Consider the following 23,047-nt stretch of genomic DNA (forward strand, 5'->3'; position numbering starts at 1 on the left):
GTCTGACCGCCCCCCCCTGCTCTCCGATGGTGAGATGGGCGAGCCCGTTGCCCTTCACTCCGGTGGCGAACGCGGCGGTGGAACCAGTGGGCGGAGTGACAGAGAGAGAGAACTGCGCCAGGTGAGTCTGGGGCTCGGGTTGGACGCTGACCCCAGCGGTGGATTGAGCACAGCCTGAACCCTGGCCGCCGCCGCCTCCGCCCGGGTTGCCGAGACCCGTTTGTCCTTGTTGCTTCTCTCCCGCGGCCTAACCAATGCTTGGCGCTGCCGCTAAAGGTCAGTGTGTGAGGGCCGCTGCTTCGAGTGCATGCCCCGGACCCTGGATTGGTTCCGAGGGACTACCTAAGAAGAAGAAGATGTGGGTAAAGGGGACACAGCAGTTATAAAAATGTGCAGGCAACACAAAAATAAGGAGCATAGTTAGCTGTGAGGAAGAACGCAAGCGTCTTCAGGACGACAGACAAGCTAACAGATTAGGCAGACTTATAGACTTACATTTATACATCGCCTTTCGCGACCACCAGATGTCCCAAAGTGCTTTACAGCTAATTAGGTACTTTTTGAAGTGTAGTCACTTGTAATGTAGGAAACGCGGCAGCCAATTTGTGCACAGCAAGCTCCCACAAACAGCAAAGTGATAATGACCAGATAATGGCCCAGAAATTCTGGTTGGAGGCTTCCCACAGATGCAAGCCTCCGACCTGCACTTACCTATATTATAGAATGATCCAGCACAGAAGGAGGGCGATCAGCCCATCGAGCCTGCGCCGGCTCCTTAGTAGAGCTATCCAATCAGTTACACTACCCTTCTCTTTCCCCCATATTAATGATCTAGACGAGGGAACTAGATGTAATATCTCCAAGTTTGCAGACGACACAAAGCTGGGTGTGTACTGTGAGGTGGATGCAGCAAAACTCCAATATGATTTGGACAGGTTGGGCAATTGCGCAGATGCAGTATAATGTGGATAAATGCGAGGTTATCCACTTTGGTAGCAAAAACAGGAAGGCAGATTATTATCTGAACGGCAATAGATTGGGAAAAGGGGAAGTGCAACGAGACCTGGGTGTCCTTGTGCACCAGTCGCTGAAGGTAAGCATGCAGGTGCAGCAGGCGGTTAAGAAGGCAAATGGTATGCTGGCCTTCATAAAGAGAGGATTCGAGTACAGGAGCAAGGATGTCTTGCTGCAGTTGTACAGGGCCTTGGTGAGACCACACCTTGAGTATTGTGTGCAGTTTTGGTCGCCTTATCTGAGGAAGGATGTTCTTGCCAATGGAGGGAGTGCAGCGAAGAGTCACCAGACTGATACCTGGGATGGCAGGAATGACGTGTATGAAGAGAGATTGGGTCGATTAGGCTTATATTCGCTAGAGTTTAGAAGAATGAGAGAGGATCTCATTGAAACTTATAAAATTCTAACAGGACTAGACAGACTAGATGCAGAAAGGCTGTTCCCGATGGCGGGGGAGTCCAGAACCAGGGGTCACAGTCTAAGGATAAGGGGTAAGCCATTTAGGACAGAGATGAGGAGGAATTTCTTCATCCAGAGAGTGGTGAACCTGTGGAATTCTCTACCACAGAAGACAGTTGAGGCCAATTCATTAAATATATTCAAGAAGGAGTTAGATATATTTCTTAAGGCTAAGGGGATCAAGGGATATGGGGAGAAAGCAGGGACAGGGTACTGAATTTGGATGATCAGCCATGATCGCATTGAATGACAGAGCAGGCTCGAGGAGCCGAATGGCCTACTCCTGCTCCTATCTTCTATGTTTACCTAGCGCGCCGGCCATTGTGTTGTGGGCCCGCGCGGGATTCCGATCCTGGGCCTGCTCCAAATGCCGGCGCGTAGTGCTTGCGTATCCCAGGGGTGCTGTTAGTTCGAAGTGTCACAGAATCACAGAAACCCCACACTGCAGATAGAGGCCATTTCGGCCCATCGAGCCTGCACCGACACATATCCCACCCGATCCCCGTAACCCCTACACCAACACATATCCCACCCTATCCCTGTAACCCCACGTATTTAATCCCCCTAACACTAAGGGTCAATTTATCATAGCCAATCAATCTAACCAGCACATCTTTGGACTGTGGGAGGAAACCGGAGCACCCGGAGAAAACCCACGCAAACACGGGGAGAATGTGCAAACTCCACACAGACAGTCGCCCGAGGCCGGATTCGAACCCCGGTCCCTGGCGCTGTGAGGCAACAGTGCTAACCACTGTGCCACCGTGCTGCCCTGGGATCATGTGGGCCACGGAGAGCCAATCGTAGCAGGGAATCTCTATTCATAGATTTGACAGGAAGACCTGTCAAATTTATGAATAGAGTTAAGCCCCAAAACATAACTAAAACTTCAAATACATTTTTTTACAAAATCATTTTTAAAATAACTATAAATTACATAAAATAACTATTTTAAACAATAATTTAAATTTAAAAAAAATTAATTACAGTTTCTAACGGGGCTAAAAATAAACTTACCTTTCTTTAAAGTATTTAAAAATAATAAACCTGTGGAAAAATTGTTTTAATTTTACTTAATTCACCACTTACCTTGTTAAAAGCAGGCCTTGTGACTGCTTTTTAAAAGCGTAGCTGCTGGAGACTTACCCTCCTGGAGAAACCTGCAAAAAAAACATAAGTTCCAGGCGTACACGCTGCCTCTCTGGCACACGTGTTCGACCTGTGAACCCCTTCCTTTAAGGGAACGGAAGTTCCGGTTTCCCACGCATGTGCAGTGCATGCACGAAACCGGCACTTTCGTTGGGCCTACACGTGAGTACCCAGCGCGTACTCACCCGTGGGGATCCGAAGTTCTGGCGATCATTTTTTTAGTGATGTTAATTAGGTCACACCAGGGAGCACTCCCCTGCTCTTCTTCGAAATAGTGCCATGGGATCTTTTATGTCCACCTGAGAGAGCAGACGGGGCCTCAGTTTAACGTCTTCTCCAAAAGACAGCACCGCCGACAGTGCAGCACTCCCTCAGTACTGCACTGGAATGTCAGCCTAGATTTTTGTGCTCAAGTCTTTAGCGGGACTTGAGCCCATGACCTTCTGACTCAGAGGTGAGAGTGCTCCCAACTCAGCCACAGTAGAGCCAAGATTAGACAGATACATTAGCAAAATACTGCGGATACTTGAAATCTGAAATAACAGAAAATGCTGGAAACACTCAGTAGGTCAGACAGCATCCGTGGCGAGAGAGACAGAGTTAAGGTGACTTGTGAGTATTTCCAGCATTTTCTGTTATTTCAGATTTCCAGCATCCACAGTATCTTGCTTTTGTAATGGCCAGATAATGTGTTTTTAGTAATGTTGGTTGAGGGATAAATATTAACCAGGACAAGAACAGAGGGCAAGAGAAACTTCTTTACAAAGAGTTACAGAAAATATTGCAGGACGAAGCAAAAGCTAACAAGAGGGCGAAACAAATATTTTAATGGGAGGATTGTAACATTTTTTGAAAAAGTTTTCTCGTTTCTGATTCTTTGATTACCTCATTAATGGCTTGAGGATCACGTAGATTCTGTTAACCTCCAATTTTCCTATTGTGTCCCTAATAGTGGCGGATTTGAGTTATGATGGGCTGAATGGCCTTTCATCTTCGACTTTTATGATACAGCTTTACTTTATAAATGGTGGCTTTTATATCCTGTTTCAGTTTTGAAAGTCCGAGCCCATCCTTCCAGCAATTCCATGTTTGAATCTCTCCAATCAGGTTTCTGCCCCTGCCACAGTACCGAAACGGCTCTCATCAAAGTCACAAATGACATCCTTTGTGACTGTGACAAAGGTAAACTATCCCTCCTTGTCCTTCTTGACTTGTCTGCAGGCTTTGACACGGTTGACCACTCCATCCTTCTCCAACGCCTCTCCACCGCCGTCCAGCTGGGTGGGACTGCACTCGCCTGGTTCCATTCTTATCTATCTAATCGTAGCCAGAGAATCACCTGCAACGGCTTCTCTTCCCGCTCCCGCATCGTTACCTCTGGAGTCCCCCAAGGATCTATCCTTGGCCCCCTCCTATTTCTCATCTACATGTTACCCCTTGGCGACATCATCCGAAAACAGCGTCAGTTTCCACATGTACGCTGACGACACCCAGCTCTACCTCACTACCTCTTCCCTCGACCCCTCCACAGTCTCTAAATTGTCAGACTGATTGTTCTGGATGAGCAAAAATTTTCTCCAATTATATATTGGGAAGACCAATATCGGTCCCCACCACAAACTCTGTTCCCTAGCCACTGACTCCATCCCTCTCCCTAACATCTGCCTGAGGCTGAACCACACTGTTCGCAACCTTGATGTCAAATTTAACCCTGAAATGAGCTTCCGACCACATATCCGCAGCATAACAAAGACTGCCTACTTCCACCTCACTAACATCGCCCGTCTCCGCCCCTGCCTCAGCTCATCCGCTGCTGAAACCCTCATCCATGCCTTTGTTACCTCTAGACTTGACTATTCGAATGTACTCTTGGCTGGCCTCCCACATTCCACCCTACGTAAACTTGAGGTCATCCAAATTTCGGCTGCCCATGTCCTAACTCGCACCAAGTCCCGTTCGCCCATCTCCCCTGTGCTTGCTGACCTACATTGGCTCCCGGTTAAGCAATGTCTCGATTTAAAAATTCTCATCATAGTTTTCAAATCCCTCCATGGCCTCGCCCCTTCCTATCTCTGTAATTTCCTTCAGCCCCACAACCCCCAAGATATCTGCGCTCCTCTAATTCTGGCCTCTTGAGCATCCCTGATTATAATCGCTCAACCTTTGGTGGCCGTGCCTTCTGTTGCCTAGGCCTTAAGCTGTGGAATGCCCTGCCTAAACCTCTCCGCCTCGCTACCTCTCTTTCCTCCTTTAGCTCCTTAAAACCTGCCTCTTTGACCAAGCTTTTAGTCACCTGCCCTAATTTATCCTTATGTGGCTCGGTGTCAAACTTTTTATCTTAAAATACTCCTGTGCAGCGCCTTGGAACGTTTTACTACGTTAAAGGTGTTATATAAATATAATTTGTTGTTGTTATGATACAGCTTTACTTTATAAATGGTGGCTTTTATTTCCTGTTTCAGTTTTGAAAGTTAACTTTTATATGGGAACCAGTGCTCCCCCTAAGGTGGGCGGCCGCTCACCAATCTGAAGCTCACCAGCTGCTGCCGCTGGAAAAGATACCGCGACCGCACAGCAAATTTAATGGGACCGCGCGCCAAACAAATTGAGGGAAAATTGATTAGAACATAATAGTTATTATAACTAGCCAAATAGTTAGCGCTATTGTTAAGGTATCGTGATGCTAACATTTTACTGTTCTGGATACTAATCATAGCAGAAAATGAACCAAAAATTATTTTGTATTGTATTGACCATCCAATGTGTGACCAGTTGTCCAGATAATTCAATTATAAGCTAAAATACATATGTTTATATTATTTGTAATGTTGCCAGCAGTGTCAGTCTAGTCAGTTGAAATGCATTTAGCTGCCAAAACACACCAAACAGCCAAAGTTCCTAAAGATTGATGTTTGAGTTCACAATGTAGCAAGAGGCATGCAGTAGCCATTAAAAATGTTCTTCAGATGAGAAGACCAAAGAATTCTTCTAAAATTCCTTCTTCAACTAGTCCCATCAAAAGATAGATTAACTGGTCATTCAGCTCACTGCTGTATGTGGGATATTTCTATGCAGAAAATGGCTTCCACGGTTACCTACATAAGTCACTGCACTTCAAAGTAATTAATTTGTATTTGAAGCACTTTTGAGACATTTCTGACAGAAATGATAGAGGTATGTAAATGTATTTTTTTAATTCAGTAATAATGAACTACAAACTGCAGAAAAGAATCCTGTTCTAGTGATGTAATTTACTCTAATGCATTTTCTCAATTCAAGTTGTCATCCTTGTTCAGTCACTTTCCACACTAATTGTGAATGAATACTACCTTCATGCAGCTTCTTGTAAATCACAAATATGGGGACAGCGAGGGCTCTTTTGTCACCTGTTTACTTGGAGTACAAATCATAGATATAACTTTTAGACCAATTTATCAGGATCTCTTTTACAGCCAAGGTAAACGGGTAGCCATGCCTATGTAGGTAGGAATATAGCACCTTTTCATCAGGAATTTGTTTTATGTGCTTCAGGAATTTTTTTGTTTTACTTTCCTCTCAGCATAATGAATCTGGTTAGCATCATACGTGAGCATTGGACCAATATCCTTGTCCCTCTGGGTTTTGTACTGGGATGTTATCTCGATAGATTAAATGATGGAAAACTTACTGCATTCAGAAACAAAAGTATATTGTACAAGCGGTGAGTACAAGATTTACATATTGCCTTATTTACAGATTAATTTGGGTGGCTGCGATACCGCTTATTGAGGATTTATTATTTTAATACAATACTGTATTGGTCTTGATGAGTGTCATTCATTTAGTGATCGAAAAGTTCAACAAAATTTTTAAAAAGTCTTTATTCCAACCGTAGAAAAATTTTCAATGTCCATGATTTGCTTAAAATCTCATTGTTTATGGTTGGCTTACAACGTGCTCTTGCTAAATGTCCTCTTGCAGGCAGGAATGTGGGAAAGAGAAAAGTTGAGCCAACTGGTTAGATCTCAGCTAAAGTACCATGTCCAATTCTGGGCCCCACAATTTCGAAAGGATGTCAAGGTCTTGGAGGGGGTGCAGAGGAAATTTACCAGAATGGTACCAGGGATGAGGAAATTCAGTTATGTGGAGAAGCTGAGATCGTTCTCCTTGGAGCAAAGAAGATTTTGGGGATATTTAATAGAGATGTTCAAACTGATGTGCGGTTGTGATAAGAGTATAAGGAGAAACTGTTTCCACCGGCAGGAGGGTCGGTAACCAGAGGACACAGATTTTAAGATAATTGGCAAAAAAGCAAGGGGGAGATGAGAATTTTTTTTACTCAGCGAGTTATGATCTGGAATGCACTGCCTGAAAGGGTGGTGGAAGCAGATTCAATAGTAACTTTCAAGAGGGATTGGATATATACTTAAAAATGAAAAATTTGCAGGGCTCTGAGGAAAGTGCAGGGGAGTGGGACTAATTGGTAGCTCTTCCAGAGAGCTGGCACAGGCACAATCAGCTGAATGGCCTCCTTCTGTGCTGTTTGATTCTATGAACCTAAGCTGTTCTGCTGCAAGTCTTTGCAACCAACTACAAAGTAGCATTTTCAGAGCCCCCTTCTATGTTGTCTGCCTACCTTAATCATGGACTCATAGGGTAGCAGGGGGAAGAAAACCTTAAGCTGTTAAGCACTGTAGCTCCTACCTGTTTCCCCCTATTCCTCCCATGATGCCATCACATTCACCTCTGTAACATCGCCCGACTCTGCCCGTGACTCAGCTCATCTGCTGCTGAAACCCTCATCCATTGTTACCTCTAGTCTTGATTATTCCAACGCACTCTTGGCTGGCCTCCAATTTTCTACCCACCGTAAACTTGAGGTCATCCAAAACTCTGCTGCCCGTGTCTTAACTCGCACCAAGTCCCGTTCACCCATCACCTCTGTACTCGCGTACATTGGCTCCCGGTTAAGCAACACCTTGATTTTTAAACTTCTCATTATTGTTTTCAAATTCCTCCATGGCCTCGCCCCCTTCCCATCTCTATAACCTCCTCCAGCCCTACAACCCTCCGAGATATCTGCACTCCTCCAATTCTGGCCTCTGGAGCATCCCTGATTTTAATCATTCCACCATTGGTGGCCTTCAGCTGCCAAGGCCCTAAGCTCTGGAATTCCCTCCCTAAGTTTTTCTGCCTTTCTATCTCTCCTTCTTTAAGACGCTCCTTAAAACCTAACTCTTCGACCAAGCTTTTGGTCATCTGCTCTAATGTCTCCTTATATGGCTCAGTGTCAAATGTTGTTGTTTGATAACGCTCCTGTGACGTGTCTTGGGGTGTTTTACTACGTTGAAGGCGCTATATAAATACAAGTTCTTCTTCAGACATAAACTCAACAACAAAATTACATGGATAGACTGCTAATCCCAAATATTTACAATTTTATTAATCCCAAATTTAAGCTTAAGGGGGTCATATTTATACATTAAGGTCAACAAAAGAATATAGGAAGTGCACAAGGAACGTCTTTACTGAAAGGGTGGCAAGTATGTGGAAGATTACCAGCATGGGTGGTGGAGCCAGAAACCTTAATGGATTTCAAGAAGGAACTAGACAGATTCTTGTCAACAAATGGGATTTAGGGTTATTAGGAATGCACCAAGTGAATAATGTGGATAAGTGGGCTAAATATGCCAACGGTCTTCTGCCTGAAAGTTACTATCTTATGGAATCCTTCATTAGCTTGTGGCTCATAGAGCAATGCAGTGAGATGGGGATTAGCCAATAATGACCCCAGTCCCAGTTGTATATCTCTCTTTTGATCCAGGCTAGTGCCAAGGCAGATGGACAGGTATTCGCAAACCATCAAAGTTAACCCACTGTGAAATATTTCTTGCATGAAAGATGGATTTTCAGTTAACATGATGGCCTCTCAGATCTTCACCTGCAAGTTAACAGAACTCCCTGTTGAGACACGGTTCATGGATAATAGTCCTGAGTCTTTCTTGCAGCAGCCAAACACATTTGGTTGAAAGAAGCAAACTGTTTGTCCTGACTGAAGACTGCCTACAAATACCGTACCTATTAGTCAGAAATATAGATTTCTCCACCTTCTTCCTTCTCTTTCCCCTCTCGTCTTACCCCCGCCCTTCCCCACATAGAGGAAAAACAAGAACAGACTCTCCCAGGATGCAATTGCAGAAGCTACTTTTAAAGTTTCTACAATATTGGCAACCTACCAATTCCTATAAAAGAAGCATAATGTAAAGGTTCTATGATCTGAAGTGAAATGGGTCATCGGGTCGGTTGCAGGCTTCATACCATGCAGAATAAAGATTCAGAAGAAAATACTGCTGTTGTGGCCAGATTCAGAGACTTTAGAAAACAAAGCTTCGGAAGATACATTTTTCACAAATATTACAGAAAGCTTGCATTTTTTTTAGTATGCTCACATTACTGGTGAGCAGAAGCATGTTGAAGCCAATCTAAACTTTTGTTACCTGGATGATGAAATGCAGAGAGGAATTTTGTACTACGTATATGAATTGCCAGTGTGCAATTGAAAAAGTTGCCCAGAATCAGTATATTCAAGTAACGAGCTACAGAGGTACTTCTGTCTTAACTTTGAATAGTGAGGAAAGTGAGTAATGTGAGAACAGGGTTTAATACCTATTTAGCTACTTCTGTAATTGAACTGTTGTATATTTTAATTAATCATATTATCGCTCCTTTTAGGGAATTGAAACCAGATGAAGAAACTACATGGAAGTGAAGAGCCGAAAACTATGCTGAAAAAACAAGGAACTGTTTTTGCATAAAAACCAACCCAACAGCAGTTTTATTCTTGACAAATCTTCAATTAGGGATTCAGTGAAAGTTTATTTGAATAATGCTGGTTTTGTTCTACTGTATTAGATTTTGACCCATCACGAGAAATGCTTATCTTCATATAACAGATAATTGGTTTAAAATCCTCAGATTTGCCACGGTTTCCCCTTTCCATCACTGGAGTATAAAATTTAAAAATGCATGACAGTTCATTGTATTTATTGTTTCATTAACTTGGATGTATACAAGTCAGACTTAATAAACCTTATATATTTAATTTTTTGTTTGAATCATTTCTTTCAACCTTTAAATTTAAAATTGTAAAATATTAAATGAGAAATGGTAAGACATAGATTTGTGCTCATGGGTCCCCTTCTCATTCTCCTGCCCTGGGAATTAGCAAGGGAAAAATATAAACATTTCAATCAATTCCAAGTGGTCACTATGCTTGTAGTGGAGTATGTTTGATATTGTTTCATTCGTGTATCTACCAGTTTTGAGCTGTCGATAATCCTACAGAATCTGACTGATATCCCTGTGAATTTTGGTATGTTGGGAGTGGAATTTATGTTCAATATTTCAGTAGCTTAAATGCTTTACCAGAGTGTTAGCGAGCTTTGAAGCATCTTCTGTTCATTTAAAATTTAATTTTTATAGTGTTTTATAAGTATATTAAGGGCAAGAGGATAACCAGGGAAAGGGTAGGGCCCATTAGGGACCAAAGTGGCAATCTGTGTGTAGAGCCAAATGATGTAGGCGGGGTTTTAAATGAATTTTTTGCATCTGTGTTCACTATGGAGAAAGACGATGCAGACATAGAAATCGGGCAAGGGGACTGTGACATACTTGAACATATTAGCATCGAGAGGGAGGAGGTGCTAGCGGTTTTAGCAGGCCAAAAAGTGGATAAATCCCCAGGCCCGGACGAGATGTATCCCAGGCTGCTGTGGGAGGCAAAGGAGGAGATTGCAGGGGCTCTGACACAAATTTTCAGAACCTCTCTGGCCACGGGGGATGTACCAGAGGACTGGAGAACAGCTAATGTAGTACCATTATACAAGAAGGGTAGCAGGGATAAACCAGGGAATTACAGGCCAGTGAGCCTAACATCTGTGGTAGGGAAATTATTGGAAAAAATTCTGAGGGACAAAATTAGTCTCCACTTGGAGAGGCAAGGATTAATCAGGGATAGCATGGCTTTGTCAAGGGTAAATCATGTCTGACAAATCTGATTGAATTTTTCGAGGGGGTGACTAGGGGGGTGGATGAGGGAAATGCTGTGGATGTGGTTTACATGGACTTCAGTAAAGCTTTTGACAAAGTCCCGCATAGGAGACTGGTCAAGAAGGTAAGAGCCCATGGGATCCAGGGTGCCTTGGCGCGTTGGATCCTAAACTGGCTGAGTGGCAGGAGGCAGAGGGTGATGGTCGAAGGTTGCTTTTGTGACTGGAAGCCTGTGTCCAGTGGGGTACCTCAGGGATCGGTGCTGGGTCCCTTGTTTGTGATCTACATAAATGATTTGGATGAGAATGTAAAAGTTATGATCAGTAAGTTCGCAGATGACACGAAAATTGGTGGGGTGGTAAATTGCGAGGTGGAAAGCCTCAGGCTACAGGACGATATAAACGGGTTGGTCAGATGGGCGGAAAAGTGGCAAATGGAATTTAACCCTGAAAAGTGCGAGGTGATGCATTTTGGACGGACAAATAAGGCAAGGGAATACACAATGAGTGGTAGGACCCTAGGAAGTACAGAGGGTCAGAGGGACCTTGGTGTACATGTACATAGATCCCTGAAGGCAGCGGAACAGGTAGATAAGGTGGTTAAAAAGGCATATGGGATACTTGCCTTCATTAGCCGAGGCATAGAATATAAGAGCAGGGAGGTTATGATGGAGCTGTACAAAATGCTGGTGAGGCCACAGCTGGAGTACTGTGTGCAGTTCTGGTCACCTCACTATAGGAAGGATGTGATTGCTTTGGAGAGGGTGCAGAGAAGATTCACCAGGATGTTACCTGGGATGGAGCGCCTCAGCTATGAAGAAAGACTAAACAGGCTGGGGTTGTTTTCCTTGGAGCAAAGAAGGCTGAGGGGGGACCTGATTGAGGTGTACAAAATGATGAGGGGCATAGATAGGGTAGACAAAGAGGAATTTTCCCCTTAGTAGGGGGGTCAATAACAAGGGGGCATAGATTCAGGGTAAGGGGCAGGAGATTTAGAGGGGATTTGAGGAGGAACTTTTTCACCCAGAGGGTGGTTGGAATGTGGAACTCAATGCCTAAAAGGGTAGTAGAGGCAGGAACCCTCACAACATTCAAGAAGCATTTGGATGAGCACTTGAAATGCCATTGCATACAAGGCTATGGACCAAATGCTGGAAAATGGGATTAGACGACAGGGATGGATGGGCGGCGCAGACACGATGGGCCGAAGGGCCTCTTTCTGTGCTGTAAAACTCTATGACTCTATAGTGGATCTCCTGTGGCATTTTTTACAGTAAGTTGGATATTCTATTTTAAAGGACGGGTTTTATACATGTAATGCATGATGTACTGTTTGGCTACAGTAGAGGTATGTCCTTTTAAGCTAACAAAGGTTAACACAGGCTAAGGTCACTCAAGTTTAATTGTTTGCTGAGGAAACCTTGCAACTTGTAAAGGGTTAGTTTCAGGTCAGAAGTACATAGGCAACTGGCTTTTTACTCTTTAAAACTTGCATCTGTGCCAAACTTCAAATTTTGCACGTGCTGGTGTACTGTTTTTAACACACAAGAAGCCTTGAAGAGAGGTGAAGGAACATTTTACTGTGATTTTATTTATGTGCACACCAGTTGATCTGCTTTATTTTATTGTTTTTAGTGCTGTCAAGTCTTTTCTATCACTAGGTTGGGAAGGAGGTGGGGTCAGGCTTTATAAACAGCAAGTCTTGGCATGCTTTGTAAATGACCAGTCTTTCTTTAAATAAAAAAAATCCTTGTATGTTATGTGCTTCCCTGCCCCGCTTCAAAAATGATGTTCATTGGACTCACAAGGGAGATGGCCTTCATCTGCCTTCCAGGAGGTGTAACATAGAAACATAGAAGATAGGAGCAGGAGTAGGCCATTCGGCCCCTCGAGCCTGCTCTGCCATTCAATGAGATCATGGCTGATCATCCAAACTCAGTACCCTGTCCCTGCCTTCTCCCCATATCCCTTGATCCCTTTAGCCTTAAGAAATATATCCAACTCTTGAATATATTTAATGAACTGGCCTCCACCGCCCTCTGTGGCAGAGAATTCCACAGGTTCACCACTCTGGGTGAAGAAATTCCTCCTCATTTCAGTCCTAAATGGCTTACCCCTTATCCTTAGATTATGACCCCTGGTTCTGGACTCCCCAGCCATCAGAAACATCCTTCCTGCATCTAGTCTGTCCAGGCCTGACAGAATTTTATAGGTTTCGATGAGATCCCCTCAATCTTCTAAACTCCAGTGAGTATAAGCCCAAGCGACACAATCTCTCCTCATACGTCATTCCTGCCATCCCAGGTATCAGCCTGGTGAATCTTCGCTGCACTCCCTCCATGGCAAGAACGTCCTTCCTCAGGTAAGGCGACCAAACTGCACACAATACTCAAGGTGCGGTCTCACCAAGACCCTGTACAACTGCAGCAAGACATCCTTGTTCCTGTACTCGAACCCTCTTGCTACGAAGGCCAACATACCATTTGCCGCCTTAACCGCCTGCTGCACCTGCATGCTTACCTAGTCTGCTACCTGGTTAATGCTCTTCATTTAAGGAAGTCCCATGAACTCAACTTGATTTTTTTAATGTATTTTTGAGCCAATCAAAAAGTGTAATGTGATAAACATGATATGGTGCCATTATTAATCTTCCTCGTAGATCTTCCGTGGCATTGAATCACAGTAAGACTTTTTTTTATATAAAGACTATTATACCTTGCAATGCAGCAGGTAGCTTCACCTTAGCAGCAGAATACTATTTCCCTTTACAGACACAGTCTGTTAAGTAACCACTGGATGAAGTCTGCTTAATTGCAGGCTTTTTTTTTAAGTGTGATTTTCTGAGTCCACTCAGTTTACAGACATACTGACTCCTGTGTCAAATGACTGCCTTTGGTGTGAAGTACAGTACATGTGCTGCAGACATAGTTGATATAATAACAGTTCTGATGAGCACACATTTGCTGCTTGTTACATTGACTTTCTGTCATCTCATACTTTGTCACACTTTGTTGAAGCAAGCAAAATACAACTGAAAGGAAGGGAACATGAGAATCGAAAATGAGGAAGTGGCAAGAAAACTGCCATTAGAACTACTAAGGACGTAGGAAAGAAATAACTTGCATTTATATAGCGCCTTTCACAACCCCGGGACGTCTCGAAGCATTTTACAGCCTATGGAGTACTTTTAAAGTGTAGTTACTTGTAATTTAGGATATATTGCAGCCAATTTGCGCACAATGAGGTCCCACAAACAATGTGATAATGACCAGATAATTTTTTTTAGTAATATTGGCTGGGTGATAAATATTGGCCAGATCACTGGGAGAACTCCTCTGCTCTTCTTCAAGATGGTTCTAACTGAGAGGGGCTTTGGTTTAACATTTTATCTGAAAGACAACAACTCCCAACCGTGCACTACTGCAGTGGAGTGTCAGCCTAGATTTTGTGCTCAAGTCTCTGGAGTGGGACTCGAACCCACAACCTTCTGACTCAGTGGCGAGTGAGTTACCACTGAGCCACGGCTGACACCTAAAAATAAGTACTTTTTTAAAAAAAATCCAAAAAAAAGTTTTGTCCACTCAAATGATGAGTTAATTGCTGGAAGTGCCCGATAGGAAGACTATCCATTTATGAAGGATGTCGATGGTAAATGGTTGAAAAGGGGCAGGGTTTACAAAGAAATGCAAAAATTGCTGACTGAATTTTGCTGGTTAAAAATAAAGTTTGATCAAAGCAGCCATGAGTTTATTTACCATTCCAGAGAGGCAAAGTCACAAATAGAGGACTGTTATTTATTTATGCAGCAGCGATGCATTTATTTTACCACTCTTTTACCCCTCACCCGCCCAGTTCTGCCAACCTCCTCTAAATTCCACCTTCCATGCTGTTCAACCTCAATACGTCTACCCCATTGCTGAAAACATCCCCAATCTCCATTCCAGTGAAGCTGAATCCCAGGACCAACCCTCCTGCATGCTGCCAAAGTTTAGGATTGCAACCAGTGTTGCTAAACTGCATGATGCTGCCCTCCTGTACTGCTAATCAGGGATCTGTCGCTAACATTGTTATATATTGTTGGATATCTTCAGCTTTAAAAAAGGTATGGGACAAAATTTAAATACATAGATAAAATAATCAAAACCAGATTTCGTTTTCACAGAAAAATGAATAGTTACAAAATTCAATCCCTTAAACACATAAAAAATTCAAGAATACCATATAATTAGAATAGAATTTGACTTATTCAGTCATCATAAATCAGTGGCTCAAAGCACACTGTGCATTACATGGCAACACATCAGTATAAAACAACCACAGGAGATCTATTTATGTATATATATGTGTATATACATCAACTGGTGTGCACTTTTTTGGTTATTTTGTTCTTGGGATGTGGGCGACACTTGCATTTTTATTGTCCACTCCTAGTTGCTCAGAGACGGAGGTGGTGGGCCTTGTTGAATTGCAATCCTTCTGTTGATGGGTGTTCCCATTACCGTGTTATATAGAGAATTTCAGGCCCTTGACCCAGTGGCGATGAAAGCACGGTGGTATATGCCCAAGTCGGGATGGTGTAAGACTTGAAAGGAAACTTGTTCCCACTGTCTTGCGGCTCTTGTCCTCCTTGGTGGTAGAGATTGAAGAGTTGTCAAAGTAAGCTTGGATGAGTTGCTGTAGGGCATTTCCTGTGTCATAACTTCAGAGCACCATTTTTAAGTCAACATTAAAATGGAAAAATCCTATGTCAACATTTGCCTGTCACGCTTTTAAATATAAAGCATTGCAACAGATAGTGCATGTCAACGCAGAGCATGCGGGAAGCTGCCATATGACGCTTTTATCCTGTGGCATTCAGCCATCACACAGCTATTCAGGGAACAGAGGCAAATTGTCAGGTGGATCCTGGGGGGACAAGGCCTACCCCCTGATGCCATGACACCATTTTGTGTAACCTGCAATGAAGAGGAGCATTACAATTGAGCCCATGCAGCAACCAGCCAGGTGATAGAGAGGATCATGGAGGTTCTGAAAGGTCAAATCCGATGCCTAGACAAGTCAGGGGGTGTCCTCCAGTACGTGTCAGAGAGAGTGGCAAGAATAATATTGGCCTGCTGTGCACTTCAGAATTTTGCCTTATGGGAAGGGCTCAGTCTGGACATACCTGGCAAGGAGCCTGTGGTACCAGAAGATCCTGAGCCAAAGGTCCCCCCGGAGCCCATGGATGATGTCCGTTCAGATGTGTCGCTGCTTTGAGCTGCCAGGACTGTCAGAGGGCAGCTTGTTACAAAGGTGTTCAGCACCGGATTGCCTCCACCTACACAACACAGCTTGCCCACCTTCTCCCTTGCTCTCAAACAAAAAAGACTGAAAGCAATGCCCACACAAGCATGACAATGCATTAGCTCTCTTATCCCCCACAGCACTCTGCCAACTTTCATCAGTTGAGTGAACTCAGAACCATCTGTGGGGACCATTGCCTGTGTAACTGTGGTTTCAATGATTAATAAACCAGAGAATAAAAGTGATAATTCAACTTTAATACAACAATGAAGAGAACACATACTGGCTTCCATGAATGACGAGGCACAAAATAAGTGAACTTTCAAGCTGAATAGAGAAATTGGAGATCTAGAGCATTCGCCATAGAATCATAGAAATTTACGGTACAGAAGGAGGCCATTCGGCCCATTGTGTCTGTGCTAGCCGAAAAAGAGCTGCCCAGCCTAATCCCACTTTCCAGCTCTTGGTCCGTAGCCCTGTACGTTACGACACTTCAAGTGCATATCCAAGTACTTTTTAAATGCAATGAGGGTTTCTGCCTCTATCTCCCTTTCAGGCAGTGAGTTCCAGACCCCCACCACCCTCTGGGTGAAGAAACATTCTCCTCAACTCCCCTCTAATCCTTCTACCAATTACTTTAAATCGATGCCCCCTGGTTATTGACCTCTCTGCTAAGGGAAATAGGTCCTTCCTATCCACTCTATCTAGGCACCTCATAATTTTATACACCGCAATTAAATCTCCCCTCAGCCTCCTCTGTTCCAAAGAAAACAATCCCAGCCTATCGAATCTTTCCTCATAGCTAAAATTCTCCAGTCTTGGCAATATCCTCATAAATCTCCTTTGTACCCTCTCTAGTGCAATCACATCTTTCCTGTAATGTGGTGACCAGAACTGTACGCAGTACTCTAGCTGTGGCCTAACTAGTGTTTTATACAGTTCTAGCATAACCTCCCTGCTCTTATATTCTATGCCTCGGCTAATAAAGGAAAGTATCCCATATGCCTTCTTAACTGCCTTATCTACCTGTCCTGCTACCTTCAGGGATCTGTGGACATGAAGGTCCCTCTGATTGATCCTCCGCACTTCTACCATTTATTGTGCATTCCCTTGCCTTGTTTGCCCTCCCCATTAACTGCATTAATGACTCAGAAAAGAATAAGTGCACAAACTACATACATTAACTGCAAGATATAAAACATTCTCCACAGAACTGTTAGTGCACGTTGAACCTTAATAAAGAAATATCCAAAGATAGGCCTGCATCAGTAACTCAGTACAGAATAAGCACACTGTCAAACTGCAGACATTAATTGCAAGATTATAAACATACTCCCCCCCCCCTTTCCTTTTTTTCTCTCTCCCACATGGCAGCTGTCTCTCATCCTGCCAGTACACTTCACACCTAATCTGAGCCATCTTTTGTCTCCACTGTCCTATTACCATCTTGTCTGGTTTTGAATACCTCTTAATGTCTCTTTACTTCTTTTATTCTATCGCAGCCCTGCCTTCGATCTATTTCATTTCCTTTCCAGTTTTGAAAAAGGGTTCACCCGAAACGTCGACTCTAATTTCTCTCCACGGATGTTGCTCGGCCTGCTGAGTTTTTCCAGCATTTTCTGTTGTTATTTCGGATTTCCAGCATCTGCAGTATTTTGCTATCATCCTGGCAAGTGCTGGTGTCCTGAGAGTCGGCAGCATCAGGCACTTGGACTGCAACCACCGCCCTTCCACTTGGTCCTGAAATTGCGGCCCCAGTCTTCAGCTGGATGGCTAGTCTGATGGCAGCCACCAAATCCTGGAAGCCCTGAGTCACTGCGTTAGACAGAGACTGGAAACCATGATTCAAGGTGCCCTCCAATCTGTCCCCCAATGCCACCAGAGCTGCAGTATGAGCTTCCATGAAGGCGGAGGCCCTGACTGCATCCTGTCTGGCTCTAACCTGGGGATCTACTGCATGCCCTAATGCAGCTGCAACTTGTTGCATCGGTTCACGCAGACACCGCCTCCATGATGTTGCCACTTATCACAGCGTACCTTTCATGTTCTTGGAGCATGTGTCTTTTAAGGCGACAACTCGTGAGGTCTGGGTCCCATGACTCTTCAGTCCTTGGCCTCTTTCTACCCTGCCTCTGTGGAGAAGTGGCCACATCCTCCCCCACTTCCCACTCTTCCTGGTCCCTTGAACCATCAGCCTCAGCCGGTACGTTTACCTGACTCCGCCAAACTAGCTGCCCCCGAGGGCCTGTCTCTGCGCTGGTGCTTGGAATAGATGAGCTAGGTGACACTGCTGTTGAGATGGAGGGCCTTGGAGGAGGCAAGGATGGTGTGTTCTCAGACGAGGACAGAAGACTAGGGTCCTGTCTGCTTCTGCCTCATCATCTTCCTCATGAAGGTCCACCTGAACATGGAGGCCCAGGTACTCTTCATTCATTTCCTCCAGGAGCTTCTCCTCTTGCTCCTCCTCAGTTAGCTGCTGCACCTTTGGTGGATCTGTAGGGAAAAAAAGAGTAAGGTCAGAATGGATGCAGTCTCCATTTAAAGGGGGCGAACGGAAGGGTCCGTATAATGGTGCAAAGGGCTGCCATGCAGAGATAACAGGAACATAGGTACTTACCTCGCGGCGGCATACTGCCGACCTCAGCTTCCGTCACAGCCGCTATGGGGTCGCAGCCCAGGAGCTGAATCGCTTTCTCTTCATGGGAGGTCAGGGTTCTAAAGATGGAGATCTGCTCCACACTGATCTTCCTCTCTCTGGCGTTGTACGCCAACTTATCCTGCAAAGTGAAAAGAGAATGTAGGTTAGGCTTGCAGTTGATCAGTGTGTGTCAAATGTCACTGTAGAGGTGCAGGTGCGAGAGTGTCAAATTGGTGTAGCATGTTTGGAGGTTGTGCTAGTCAGTTCCCATGTGTTTAGGGAGCTGTGCAGGCATGTGTACTGCAGGTTTGGGTGATAGAGGTGCCCTTAAGCGGAGTGCAGTCTGAAGTTTACATAGAATTACATAGAATCTACAGCACAGAAATAGACCATTTGGCCAAACTGGTCTTTGCCAGTATTTATACTTCACACCAGCCTTTTCCCAATCTAATTATCTCTTCCTACCCTGCCCCCGTACCCCTCCATTCCCTTCTCACCCATGCATGCATCAAGCCTCCCCTTGAAAGCTTCAGCGCTCTCTGCTTCAACCACTCTACGTGGCAGCGAGTTCCACATTCTCACCACTCTGTATACAAATTCTTTACCTACCTGTTAATGACTATCATATTCTGCCCCCTTGTTCTGGACTCACCTACAACTGGAAACAGTTTCTCCACATCCACCTTATCGAACGCCTTCATGATTTTAAAGACCTCTATCGGGTCTCCCCTTAGTCTTCTCTTTTCCACAGAAAAGAGCCCCAGCCTGCTCAATCTTTCCTGACAGTTGCATCCTCTCAATTCTGCTAACATCTTTGTAAATCCTTTCTGCACTTTTGCCTGTGCTTCAATATCCTTTTTGTAGCATGGAGAGAACTGCACACGGTACTCCAAGGGTGGTCTAACCAAGGTTCTGTCGAAATTTAACAGTACCTCCCTGCTTCTGTATTCTGTTCCACTAGAAATGAACCCCACTACTTTATATGCACGCTTTTCGGCTACTGTTAACGATTTATGCATCTCTATTCCCAGATTTCTTTGCTCTTCTACCCCATTTAGTTTCCTACCTTCCAAGAAATAAGTGGCCTCCTTTTTCCTCCTATCAAAATGAACCACTTCACTATATTGAATTTAATTTTCCATTTATCTGCCCACTCTGCAAGCATGTTTATGTCTTCCTGTATTTTGATGCTGTCTTCCACATTATTAGCTATTCCCCCAATTTGGTATCATCTGTAAATGTTGACACCGTATTTCCTGAGCCCAAATCATTTATAAATATGGTACAGTGGTTGTAGCACAGATATCTGCGGGACACCAGTTCCCACTTTCTGACAATCTGAGAAACTTCCCTTAACTCCTACCCTGTTTTCTGGTCATCTTTCAATCCATTCTGTTACCTGGCCCATAACTTTGCATGCCTTGACCTTTGTCATGAACCTCTTATGTGGCACCTTATCAAAGGCCTTCTGAAAGTCCATTAATGCCACATCCACTGCATTGCCCTTGCCTACTCTTTCTGTTACTTCTTCAAACAATTTAATAAGGTTGGCTATCGGCAACATCATCCAAAAACATGCCAGATTCCTCATGTACGCTTCCAACAACCAGCTCTACCTCACCACCACCTCTCTTGACCCCACCAATGCCTCTGTGTTGTCAGGCTGCTTGTCTGACATCCAGTCCTGGATGAGCGAAAATTTCTTCTAATTAAACATTGGGAACCATTCAGCTCCTTCAGCCTCTTTCATCATTGAATTAGATCATGGCTGATCTGTACCTCAACCCACCTTTCCTCCATATCCTCTGATACCTTTACCTAATAAGAATCTATCAATCTCAAATTTCTCCAGTGAAATATTGGGAAGACCGAAGCCATTGTCTTCGATCCCCGCCACATACTCTGTTCCCTAGCCACCGACTCCATCCCCCTCCCTGGTCACTGTCTCAGGCTGAACCAGACTGTTCGCAACCTCGCCGTCCTATTTAACCCTGCGATGAGCTACTGACGCCACATCTGCTCCATCACAAAGACCGCCTACTTCCACCTCTGTGACATCACCCATCTCGGCCCTGCCTCAGCCCACCTTCTGCTGAAATCCTCATCCATACTTTTGTTATCTCCCCTCGACTATTCCAATGCTCTCCGAGCTGGTCTCCTATCTTCCATCCTCCATAAGCTTAAGCTCATCCAAAAAACCTGCTGCCCGTATCCCAACTCTCAACAAGTCCCATTCACTCATCACCCCTGTGCTCAATGGCCTACATTGGCAACATCTTGACTTTAAAATTCTCATCCTCGTGTTCAAATCCCTTCATAGCCTCATCCTTCCCTATCTCTGTCATCTCCTCCAGCCCTGCAGCCTCCAAGGGCACTGCATTCTTCCAACTCTAGCCTCTTGTGCATCTCCCACTTCCTTTGCCCCACCACTGACATCAAGCTATTGGTCTATAGTTCCATCTCCCTTTTTAAAGATAGGAATGACATTTGCTATCTGCCACTTTTCTGGCACTACTCTTATCTATTGAATTTTTATATATGGATACTATTGTCTCGGCTATCTCCTCCTTTCTTTGAGTATCCTCAGGTCCAATCCATCTAGACCCAGGGCCTTGCCTTCCTCAGGTTTGTTCAGTATCTCCTTTCTTTCTATTTTAACTGTTGTAATATCCCTCTTGACTTTTTCTACTATTGTCATTTCATAGGAACATGAGTGGGCCATTCAACCCCTCGAGCCTGCTCCTCCATTCAATTAATTTATTGCTGATCTGTATCGTAACTCCATCTACCCACCTTGGTTCCATAATCCTTAATACCCTTGTCTAACAAAAATCTATCAATCTCAGTTTTGACGTTTTCAATTGATCTAGCCACAACAGTTTTTCGAGGGAGAGAGTTCCAGATTTCCACTGCCCTTTGTGTGAAAAAATGCTTTCTGACAGCACACCTGAACAGCCTAGCTCAAATTTTAAGGTATGCCCCCTTGTTCTGGACTCCTCCACCAGAGGAAATAGTTTCTCCCTATCTACCCTATCAAATCCTTTCATCATCATATACACCTCAATAGATTACCCCATAATCTTCTATATTCAAGGGAATACAAGCTTCTGGTAAATCTGCGCTGCACCCCTTCCAAGGCCAATCTCTCCTTCTTGAGGTGCGGTGCCCAGAACTGAATGCAGTACTCCAGATGGGACCTAACCAGAGCGCTGTACAGCTGCAACATAACTTCCAGCCCTTGTATTTCAACCCCCTGAGACAAAGGCCAACATTCCATTAGCCTTTTAAATTATTTTTTGTCCCTGTCCACTAGTTTTTAGTGATTTCTGTACTTAGACCCCTAATTCTCTCTGCTCACCCACAGTTCCCAGCTTCTCACCATTTAGAAAATACTCTGTTCTATCTTTCTTGAGTCCAAAGTGGATGACCTCACACCCGTACTGAACTCCATCAGTTACAGTTTTGCCCATTCACTTAACCTATCAATGTCCCTTTGCAACTTTCTACTCCCACCTACACTATTTACTGTGCCATCAGAAAACTTAGATATACGGCTCTCTATTCCTTCATCCAAGTAATTTATAAATATGGTGAAAAGCCGAGGCCCCAGTACAGATTCCTGAAGGGACCACTAGTCACATCCTGCCAAGTTGAGTAGATACCCATTATCCCTACTCTCTGTCTCCTAGCTCCTAACCAAGTCACTATCCAAGCCAATAGGTTAGCTCCAATTCCATGTGCTCTCCACATTGTTAGTCTCTTCAGTGAAAACTGAGGCAAAGTATCTATTCAGTATCAATGCCATTTCAGTGTCATCTCCTGTGAGTTTATCTAGCCCTTAGTGGCCCTATTCCTATTTTAATTATTCTTTTGTTACTTATGTTCTTGTAGAATACTGTACTATTTCTTTTTATAGTCTTTGATATTTTAATGTCATATTTCCTCTTTGCCTTCCAATTGTCTTTTTACCTCCCTTAGGTCCATCCTCACTCCCTTATAGTTGGATTTTTCCCCCAATCTATCACTTTAATTTGTGCAATATCTATGTCTCTCTCAGTCATTCAGAGAGCTTAGAGTATGATGGTGCCCAGGGTGGGTAAAGAGGAAAGGGAGCGCATGGTGAGTGTCTTACCTTGCCAGATCTGGTCAGGTCATTAAACTTTTTCTGACACTGCTCTGAGGTCCTGGGAATCATAGAATTGGCACTCAGGGCCAGTGCTACCTCATTCCAGGTGCCACAACTAATGATTTGGACCGGCTTGACTTTTCTGCTCCCAAGGAGTCGGTCTCTCCTCATCTCTACTTCCTCCAGGAGAGCCTGCAGATCTTCCTCAGTGAAACTACAAGTCCTCCTCCTGGTTGTCTTGCTTCTCTTGGATGTTACAGCGGTGGTCATCTCTGTGAAAATTGAGATGCTGCTGAGACAGTGAAAACACATTGAATAAAAAATGTTTACCCCCAAAAAAATTAAAGCGAG

At 44.1% G+C, this 23,047-nt stretch overlaps 1 protein-coding gene and 1 pseudogene across 3 annotated transcripts; one reads left to right on the forward strand and one right to left on the reverse strand.

Moving 5' to 3' along the window:
* Positions 1-11: 11 nt before the first annotated feature.
* On the forward strand, positions 12-9,703 carry ndufb1 (NADH:ubiquinone oxidoreductase subunit B1). Of its 3 annotated transcripts, none has more exons than XM_086002808.1 (3): positions 12-121; positions 6,182-6,322; positions 9,334-9,703. In XM_086002808.1, exons 1-3 carry the CDS (start codon positions 27-29, stop codon positions 9,368-9,370), a joined length of 273 nt encoding a protein of 90 aa, XP_085858934.1. In that variant the 5' UTR covers positions 12-26; the 3' UTR covers positions 9,371-9,703. The 3 variants fall into 3 exon arrangements, with proteins under 3 accessions (XP_085858934.1, XP_085858935.1, XP_085858936.1); XM_086002809.1 differs by having other exon boundaries at positions 110-276; XM_086002810.1 differs by lacking the exon at positions 12-121 and adding an exon at positions 3,710-3,804.
* A 1,276-nt stretch (positions 9,704-10,979) lies between these two features.
* Positions 10,980-22,966, reverse strand: LOC147109163 (uncharacterized; annotated as a pseudogene).
* Between the last annotated feature and the right edge of the window lie 81 nt (positions 22,967-23,047).

The sequence above is a fragment of the Somniosus microcephalus genome, chromosome 12 (assembly GCF_052327205.1).
Source record: "Somniosus microcephalus isolate GS21.2 chromosome 12, FLI_Smic_1.0, whole genome shotgun sequence".
NCBI classification, from domain to species: domain Eukaryota; kingdom Metazoa; phylum Chordata; class Chondrichthyes; order Squaliformes; family Somniosidae; genus Somniosus; species Somniosus microcephalus.

What these genes read in the sequence shown, in the direction of transcription:
- ndufb1 (XM_086002808.1), top strand. Translation starts at nt 27, where the DNA reads ATGGTGAGATGGGCGAGCCCGTTGCCCTTCACTCCGGTGGCGAACGCG. An exon ending in GAGAGAGAGAACTGCGCCAG is followed by an intron (nt 122 to 6,181) that starts GTGAGTCTGGGG and finishes CTTTCCTCTCAG; the next exon opens with CATAATGAATCTGGTTAGCA. An exon ending in AAAAGTATATTGTACAAGCG is followed by an intron (nt 6,323 to 9,333) that starts GTGAGTACAAGA and finishes CGCTCCTTTTAG; the next exon opens with GGAATTGAAACCAGATGAAG.